Below are 10,434 nucleotides of genomic sequence, written 5' to 3' on the forward strand. Positions count from 1 at the left end.
TTCGAAAGGTCAAGCGGGGTTGCACGTGGTAGAAAGAAAGTTTTTAACAAACGACACTCTTCTTTACGTGGTGTCATTAAGAGGTCATTCGGGGTATGGAAGAAGAAGTGAGTGATATTACGTGACATGCCAACCTACCCATTTCCGAAGCAATTAAAAATTGTTGTGGCAACAATGGCTCTGCATAATTACATACGACGACATCACTCACGCTCCGATGAGGATTTTGCATTTGTAGATGAAAACTTGCATCATATTACACAAGAAGCATTTGAATTTCATGTCGGACATCCAATACCTCAGGATGAATCAGAACATCCTTACAGGCACGAAGGTGAAGGTGCAAGGAAAATGACGACATTGTGAAACCAGATAGCGACAAAATTGTGCGATCATGACACTTATTTGAGTTACATTGAAATGAATGTACTAATTTAACTTCCCTTCATCATGCAGGGAAGTTAATTCAAAATAGCAATTTTTTGTAATTTTGCGGAGTAGAAAGTCAGTTTTTGTTAAATTTTTTGTAAAGTTGTTGAATCTTCTATATATTGATGCATATTTATGGACTAAATATTTACATTTTCAAATGGTTTGGGCTGGTAGTAATTACAACTCATATTATATAGTTAAATTTTAGCCATTTTCCAAGCAATTACACCATGATATATTTACATTTTTAACATCTAAACTTAAGTGCTTATATTTTAATTACACCATGATATATTTACATTTTTAACATCTAAACTTAAGTGCTTATATTTTAATTACACCATGATATATTTACATTTTTAACATCTAAACTTAAGTGCTTATATTTTAATTACACCATGATATATTTACATTTTTAACATCTAAACTTAAGTGCTTATATTGACTTCATAATATCCAGATTGAAAGAATTTTGGTCGATGCCCTCGCCGGCATGAGCTTTCAATCATTCTAGATATGCTTGTATTCGGTGCTTTCCATTCTTTCTCTCTCAACTTTTTAATGATTTTGAAGTCATCATAGCACTCCTTGCGTTTAGATTTTTTTGACAGAATTACATAGCTGAGCTTCTATAGCTGCGCTTTTATGCCTTATTCTTTCAAATCCTTCCTTTAATTTACCTTTCCATGAGTTAAAAAAAAAGAGTTTATCAGAAATATTGCTTCCAAAGACTTTCTTGCGCTATTGTTCTAGCTTTACTGTTTGATCAATGGGTTGCTTTTATCTTAATTGTTGCTTTTATCCTAAGTCGTTTTCTATTTCTAGAACTTGATAGTAATGAGGATGAGCATTTTATTCACTTTATAATTATCTTGGATTCTTGAGGCTTCGAGGAAGGAATGATGGAACTTGATCAAGGGAAAGCTGAATTAGAAATGTTCAACACAGTTTTTGAATAGCGGAGGAAGGATTTGAATTTTGTGAGCATTTCGTTGGAGACATTACACTCCTATGTATGCATCAGAATTCCAGGTTATATTACATAACTTTTGCCCATAAAATTATTAATTATATTGTGATTAGTAATTGCATGATAATTTTCTTGTGACAAAATACACAAGTATTTAACCATGTTTCAATATCTTTATCTAGGAAAATAGAATTTGATAATCCAATACTTGCAACTGCAGCTTGGAAGGCAGGTGCAACTGGAGCGTTGGATTGCTTTTACATATATATAATGCCAAATTTCTATGTATTTAGATACATAGCATCTAAATGTTATTTTCTTTATTCATCACGAAATGGGATCTTCCCCTACACAATTGGAGCGTTGGATTGCTTTTGCTGGCAGTTTTCAGATTTTAATGCTTCTTTGATATTCTATCGCATTGGCCCTAAGCAGCTTGGAAGGCGGTCGCAACTGTTGTCTTTGTCGATGTCAAGAGTAAAAATATGGGACTTCTTTATGAAACAAAATCGATGTCATTTATTTTTTACCTTTTTGATGTTCTCTAGGGTTGCTATCTACTGGGTTGAGCAGTCATAAGATGCACCATACCATAGATTGCGATTTCAAGTTATCTGATGTGTTGTTTGAGTAAGAAATGAAAATTTGATTGTTTTTTGTGTTATATATTTAAATTGAAAAGTATGAGTTCTATCTTGTACTTTGATATTTGAGTGTGATTGTGAGAAATGATTGAGGAAAAGTGCTAGTTTTGTAAATATTAATGTTTCAGATTGTTATGTAATCACCATATATTAATGTTTCAATGCTCCAATGCAATGTAATAAAAGTAGAAAACCCTCCTCGACGTGTTGGAGCTATCGACGTGTTGAAAAAGCTCCTCGATCAAAGTTAATATAGAATTTAATACTCTAAGTCATATATGTTTTAGTTCTCAATGAAAAAGATAAAAGCACAATACATCGTTAAGTTTATATTGTCTAAAGTTATATGAACTTAAAGATAAAACCATAAGGATTTGATGAGCATAGCACTAACATAGCCCAATTTGATATGTTGAGTTTTTTTTTTATTCACTTCAGTTTTTGACTGATCAACGTTTTTTATAATAATTGCAGGACAATGAGCTCGAGATATTCAGAGAAGTTTCAGGGAAGTCAGGGCAAATGATGTGCCGATGTGGGCTACCGTCATTGCTTTTCACATCACGACAGACACATAGTTACGGACGACAATTCTACAGGTGCCCGCGGTGGGGACAAGGACCGGACGATTGCAAATTCTTCAGGTGAGTCGACAGTGAAACTATTTCTACGTGCTCCCAATTGTACACTACTGTTAGGAGTTCAATAGTGCCACAACAGGAGAACACCACATGTGGTTCGAGTTCTTCCGTTTCTACGATATCGCAATCGGACAAGTTTGCTCAGGGTTCTGGAGTGTCAGATGCAGGTGGCGTAGGTCGTGATATACTGCTACATTATAAAGTTAATGTTATCATATTTCTACTATCAGTTTATCCTAAGATTCTTCCTGGAAATAGATTTATTTTTATTTTTATTTTGGTTTTAATAGCTGTCCTGAGTACTGGAGCAGAGATTGAAGAGCGAGAGAATAGAGAGGCTTCAGCAAACTAAGGAACTCTTTTGTATTTTCATATATTAACATTTGAACTTTAATTTTATTGAGAAAATTATAAATTCTGCGTGATAGATTGTTCATTCAACTAAAAAAATTGCAAATAAGCTGTTTACAAAACGCACTAACCAAACAGCTAAACTGTTTATTCAGAACAAGGGCAGAATGGTCAATTTTTTAGGATCAGCTGTTTTCCATAAGCGTCAACCAAACAGCAAGACAGCTTATCCGAATCAGCTGCTCATCAGCAGATTATCAGGATAAGTTGCTTATCAGCAGGAGATGGATAAGCTGCAGCTGCCCCAAACAGACCCTAAGTGGTTGTTTGTGATTTAGCGTTAGCAGGATTTAATAACTCTGTAAATCCGTAAATTCACAACAACAACAAAGACTTAATCCCACTACATGGCTACATAAATCCGTAAATTCACAAAATCCAAAAAATCATAAATTCATGGAATTCCTGCATTTTACAGTTTGGCTGGATTTCATAAATAAATAGTGTTAAGATGCCCTACCAAATAGACCTGAAGGTTTATTTCAACATGTAATATGTGTATGCTCAGAGTTGATGCAAAAAAGTAATCATTCTTCCATCTATAACAAAGTTCAGTATCGAGGGATGAAAAGTGAGAATGTGTCAATCTTTCAAGACTGAAATGAAGACATGAAGTTTCTAATGGTCTAAGGAACACTGTTGTGAAACGACTTCTTCAAACGACAAATAATTATACAACTATTTAGGATGAAGTATGCCTATATGTCAAATAGGATTGCAATGAGACTATTTATACACAAATTTCAGCACTCAATATGCTTGCGAATAGCATTACATGTACATATGAAATGTGCACTCTTTAATGACGATAAAAAAAGGAACTAAAAAAAACTGATTCTGATACCTGCACACCCCTATTCATCATCTTATGCTCTAAACTATGAATTACTTCATTCTCCTCGGCAGGTTTTTGATATGTGACCCATATGACTTGGGCACCAACATTTCTTAGAAGAAATGCTAACTCCATTAGTAGCAAAGGTCCACCTGAAAAATGCCCAAACAAACATCATAGTTCAGAATTTCATTCAGCTGACGTGGAAGCGTATCTTCTCAAAATAATCAAGAGCACCATATTTAGTTAATAAAGGTCCAGTGCACTAATGGATATAATGTATAAATTAAAAAAATAAAGGTTAAGGTTAAAATCTGCATTAATTATGTTCAAGATCATGATGCAAAATGTTTCTTGTAAAGAAACATTTAATTTTATATCCTACTTAATGTTGCTTGCATTTAGTTTAGTTATGCAGTGATCATTAATTCAACTTCTAATAGATGGCCTCATAAATTAAGCTTGAATTCAAAAGCATTAGATAGCTTTCCACGTGCACAGTATGATCTTCATAATCCAGCACGGCTGCGTCGCACTTGCAATGAATATTGAATGAATGGGAAATTGTCTCTAAACATTTTTAATAGGGTGATTATAATGAAGACGAAAAGCATTTGTTCATATTGTATTAAATGAAAAAGGGATACCTTTCATTTCAATGAGAATACCTTGCAATTCTTTAACAACAATATTACATTCTAAGCAAATTTTTTCTCAAATAACGGGCTCAACAGTGACTCCTATATCCAACAATATCATTGTCAAAGTTTAAGGAAAAAAAAAAAAACTCCAGCAATACAATGTTCATACACTTTTTTTTATTATTTATTTTTTACTTAGAACGCATTTTTTTAAAACAATGAAATTAGTATATTTCGTCATTCAATTGTGTACAAATAGAAATCAATAATGTTTTTAAACTATACAATTATACAAACACCTTCAAAATCCCTCAAAAAGTGATTATTTGTATGTCCCAAAATGAGTGAAAGTAAAAAAAAAAAAATCAATTTTTAAAACCAGTTTTCTATCAGCGAGCAACCAAATGAGAAGCTCTTTTCTTACTCATGGTAGCTTGTAGTTAAGAAAAATGTTCTATACAATAATGATTTCATTTTTGCTCATTTTAAGTGTGAAAAATGAAATCGTCACATATGAGATATTTTAAAGGTGCATATAGAGTTTAAAAATAATATTGATTTCTAATTACATGCCAACAAATAATTGAAACTAATAAATTCAACAGGTTGAAGCATGGGACAAGCCTTCCACCTCAAATTACAATTACCTGAAAGAGATAGCTCGTGAGAGACAAGAAGCACGAGCTTGGACCTCATGAAATCCAGAGGATTTTTCTCGACATTACCGACCGGCGCCAGGAGGCGAGCGCTATCCACCGCTGCTGAAGATACAACGCTGTCCCGGCGACAATCGCATGTGTCGAGAGTGGCACGAAAACAGAAGAAGGCTGCCGCTGTAATACAGACAGCGGAGAAGAGTAAGAGGAGGCGTTTCCTCTTCTGGAGTGCGGAACTACCAGGTACAGGCTTCGCCATCACGAACGGGTACTCAATTCCACTCCGTGACTGGTGAAGTGATCCGTGCCTTTCTTGGGTTGGATTTGGCTCTGTCTCGCATGGAGATTTACATGAAAATTTCAAGATTTGGGTCTGTTTGATGACAGGATTTGAGCATGATATAACCTAAATCCCGTCAAACAGCAAAATGACAACTTTAATAAATCCCGATTTAGCTTATATCTAGGACATGCCGAAGCGCGCGAATGCCGGGGATATGAATCGGGAGAAAGACGAGGGTTACCTTCCTCGATGGTTTCTGGTTGGAGCCGACGATAAGGAGGGGATAGATGGTAGTTTCAGATGTCTTTGTGAACCGCGATCCCTTCCGTTGCCTTCCCAGCTAGCTCTAGCCGCGACTGTATAGCGAGCGTCGGGTTACCAAGGCGATGGTTTTGGGCAAAACCGGGAAAGGAGGAGCGAGGGACGTCATCAACGGTTTCAGCCAGCAGGATAGTGTGTAGGGCTCGTCGTTCCCGAACAGCTCGTGTTCGGCTTTCGTTAAGCGGCTCGTGTTCGCTCGTTCGTTCGGCTCCGGGAAGTCGTTCCCGAACAGCTCTGTTATCGTGTTCGCTCGTTTGAAAGTAAACCTACACGAAAAAAAATTTGTTCTACAGCTTGCTCGAAAATAAATATATATATATATACATAATACATATCAAATTTTAAAAAATTATTATATTTTAAAAAATTAAATCACATAAATTATAATATATAATAAATTATTAATAATAACATATTAGTACTACTTATATAAATATTATAATATAATATATAACTTTATAGCTAAAGAAACCCTAAATTAGGTTCTCTAAAGCTTCAGTATTATGGTCTTGCTTCGTTGCTTTGTATTCTTGCTTGGTTACTTATATAAGGGCTTTGTTTTGAAATTTAGTTCGGTTATTGTGCATTTGTATGGTGATTCATACTTCTTTTCTTTTGTTATTATGTATTGGTACTGTTTCTCAACGTTTTGTGTGTGTTGTGTTCATTTTTATTGCAATATTTATTTGCCTAGTTTATGAGTGTTAAACTTATTATGCCTAATTAATTAAAAGTGATACTGATTCTGTAGTTTTGATATCATTTAGTGTGCAGATATGTCTGAATTAGATATTTTGTTAAAGTATTGGATTGAATTTGATGGTAAAAATAATACAACAGTACTATTTTTTTTTTCCTATTGCTTTAGTTTGCAAGCATTGTTCAATCTCTTTTTAGTAAGTTTTTAGGTTCATGGGCTTTTTGATTTGATGCAAAGTAGATTTCTTAATATAACGTTGATAGATCGAGGAGTGATTAGATAAGTTGAGTTGCTTGTTATCCTTGCATTATGAGCTGAAGTGGAGAGGGCTTAACTCACTCTCTAGTGTTCGCTCACATATTGTATGAAGGCCTGTTTTTGTATATATTGTTGCATTTATTGACAGACATTTCAGATTTGGGATTGTCAAATATTACCATCGTACATGACATAAAAAATGAGATATCTTTGCTGGTTGGGAAGAATTAGTTGATGATTTTAGAGCAAACTGATGTAATGTTATGGCTTATTGCAACCCTTGCATTTATATAACATATGCCTCCTAACCAAGGGATGAAGGAGAGAAGTAGTAACGGGTAGCATCCAACCGATTAAGTAATTTTTTTATTAGCTTTATTTTAGAATCGTTTTAATTGATTCTAAAATTCATTACAATTTCATTAGATGATTGGTTAATTAGGGAATATCAAATAATTTTTCTACAAGCATTTTTATGCTAAAGTCAAGCTATAATTTCTTAATATTTGAATTCAAACAGTGGGCAAATTGATGAGCTACCAAGAGGCACAAAACAAAACCAAAATTTAGTTTTATGTCTTTATTATCGTTATGCTACTTCATCTGTTTTGCATTGATTGGGGTTTCCTATGATTGTTGCATATATAACCTCACCGCATATCATTTTTAATTGTTGTTTTTTAGTCTAAGTGTTGCTTTGTTTTCTTTTGGAGATATTCAGATCCATTTATTTCACTCCGTTGTTCTTAAAAATGATTTCTTTTTGTAGGAATATACCATATTAGTTATATTTTCTTCATGGATTTTCAATTTGGTATCTAAAACATTATTCAGTTTCTGTACCAATTCTCTGTTGAAGAAGAAAGTGTTTACTAATTTTTTTATCAGGATGCATTGAGCTTTATTTTTAAACTATGTAATATTTTATACTTTTGAAATGTTTAAAATGTGTTTTTTATGCCCACAGTTATTGAAAATGGCTTTTGCAAGAATTTTTGCTCAAGAATATGCTCCGATGTCTCAAACTTTGCACATGTGATTGAAATAAGTAGCATGCAGCGTTCAGAAGCCAGGTCTAGTTGTGGTGCAGAATGGAGGAGTTTAGAAAGAGAGCACATGATCTATTCATATTTAAGCCATTGGATGGTTTCACCTGCAATGAAAAAGAGATTGCATCCTTGAGGCAATTTGCGCCTTCAACACTAATATTTTTCCCTATTAGAGCATCAAAAACACATTGGAACCAAACGATCTTGTAGGCACGAGACCTTCGTACTGGTCGAGTGAGGGACAGAAGAATCCCGAAGTACCGGAGACATTAACTTATAGTTAGCTTTCAAAGTTGTGTAATAAATGAAATAAAATTACAGCCATTTGAAGGTTAGCGTTATTGTTTCTTTGTTGTTCATGCTATCCTAATTTGCTAATAAATTTTCTTTCTTTTCAGCGTGCTTTCAAGACGGGAGTCCCATATACTCAGCAAAATCAGTAAGGTTTCAGATGGGCTATTGATGGTCAAGTCAGTGCAATTGATGATTACAGGTGAATCTATGTTTCACTTGAATTTAAAATGCTGCAGGTAATTTCAATTAAGTTTTGCATTCAAAAAAATTATAATTACAGGTTCCTGAAGAGGAATTCTAAAAGGAAAGGCTTTATTCATAAGTTTAAGTGTTAGATATGCAAATACATAGGAATTGAGTTGTATATATGTAAATATTCCATTTCATTCATCATTTGATTTCTAATCGCTGTCCTGCTTTAGGGTTTAGGGTTTAGCGGTAGTCGACAAAGGTCGGAAATTTTTTATATAATTTATTAATTAATTTTATTAAAATTATAATTATTATAATAATTTTATACTTTAGCGAGCCAATCTCGAGCTGAACACGAGCGAACGCGAACAGTAAAATATTATTCGAGCCGAACACGAACACACTGTTCACGAGCAATTTCAAACACGAGTCAATTTCAAACGAGCCGAACACGAGCCCAAAATGAGCTTGCTCAGGCTCGACTCGTTTACAACCCTAATAGTGTGAAGTGGAAGATTTTTCTGTGCCTTTAATTTAATTTGAATTAATCTACTTCATCTTTAATAACTATTAATTAATTAAAATGTTATCAAACAATTTTATAAGTGAATCATCAGCGACCGCCGTCGACCGCCGCCGATCACCGTTGACCTTTGTCGACTACCGCCTATACATATAAAATTGTCTAATATTATATTAATACATACAATATTCTTATTATATGTATGCATGTGTTATTATTTGTACTGTCGGAGCTCATGATTTTATATATTTTTTGGATTTGTCATATAATAATTTTATCATATTTTATTTTTGATGCATGTTAGAAAATTAGTGACGGTAGAGTAACGGATGATTGTCTCAGCGCTGTATGAGAATTCAACACACACAAATGAATATTAATTCTGCTATTTTGAGGTGGATACTCGGGCTCAGAACAATGCCAATTGATTGGGATGGAAGAATACCTTGTCATGTGCACTTCTTCATTTGATTGCATGCAAAGTAAAATGTATATAGAAAAATTAATGTTATACTGAAAACATTTGACGCATCGCATTATCACTCAATTAAATGCACATATAAAAATTCTCTTAAATAAAATTAAGATTTTCATGCATTCCGCTTAATTCCTCTGTAGACTGTATTTACGTGCATACCACTGCTGGTAAATATATGGTTTGAGATTTATTTCCTAAACATTGCTGGAGGAGTTGAACCACGAGAGAAAAAAAAGAAGAGACGATTATTTTTTTCGCATTAAATTATTTCACGGTTTGCCTCATGTGGTACTTCGAAATAACTAATAACTTATTTGAAAACTGTTAAAAAATATTTTTAAATTCATTATTCGTATACATCACAACCGTTGACATGAATCTCATGGCCCAAAAGACCAAGGCATCCTGCCACCTTACTGCGTGGTCAAGAATTGATCCGTACACTATGGTGAGAGATTTGAATGGTAGACCACGTCGACAGTCTTGACTGACCGGGGCGTAAGCGGAAATCTTTGATCGCGGCTAATCAATTGATTAATTTTTGCCGCGACGGACGATATCAACTTTCGACCAGGCACCTCGCCGGATCAACCCATAGCACATTCACCACTTAGTCGATCATCTCAGTCGACCAAAACCGACCGAATTCGAGCAAGTCAATTGGTCAAATTACCGCCATATTAAAATTTGAATTGTAATACTCATATAGCATGAAATCCATATGATTAATAAGAGTATCAATCAACTTAAGAGCAGTTTCCATAACCGTTCCTTCATTTCTAATTATATAAAATATGTCTCTATAAATAAGGAGCTATTGGTCCAATTCAAAAACGTCACCTAATTAATATTAATTTTAAAAAATTTTTAATTTTTAAAATTGGGCCCACTATCATACACTTTTTGGGATATGAGGAGTTTTAATTGGGCAACCCCATGCAGTTTTACATACGTTGAATTTATGCAATAATTTTTCATATATAAGAGGCAAAAAATACAAACTAAATGACATTTACGACTCTATTTACAGGAAACTCCTCACTTGATATACTCTATTTCTCTCTTCTTTCATTTACTCAATCCTAAACTCTCGCGACGTGTTCACA

At 34.0% G+C, this 10,434-nt stretch overlaps 1 protein-coding gene across 2 annotated transcripts in view; it reads right to left on the reverse strand.

Annotated features, from left to right (window-relative positions):
• The window catches only part of LOC110030426, a 31,049-nt gene extending 24,979 nt beyond the window's left edge, over positions 1–6,070 (reverse strand). Inside the window, exons 1-3 of one of the 2 annotated variants that reach the window (XM_020733136.1) lie at positions 5,755–6,070; positions 5,222–5,560; positions 3,943–4,085 (exon numbers count right to left, since the gene is read on the reverse strand). In XM_020733136.1, coding sequence (XP_020588795.1) covers positions 3,943–4,085; positions 5,222–5,489 — 411 coding nt within the window. In that variant the 5' untranslated portion in view covers positions 5,490–5,560; positions 5,755–6,070. Of the gene's footprint in view, positions 1–3,942; positions 4,086–5,221; positions 5,637–5,754 lie in introns of both variants that reach the window. The other variant, XM_020733135.1, reaches the window with a different exon arrangement.
• Positions 6,071–10,434: the final 4,364 nt, after the last annotated feature.

This window comes from Phalaenopsis equestris, unplaced genomic scaffold (genome assembly GCF_001263595.1).
Source record: "Phalaenopsis equestris unplaced genomic scaffold, ASM126359v1 Scaffold000716, whole genome shotgun sequence".
Lineage (NCBI taxonomy): Eukaryota > Viridiplantae > Streptophyta > Magnoliopsida > Asparagales > Orchidaceae > Phalaenopsis > Phalaenopsis equestris.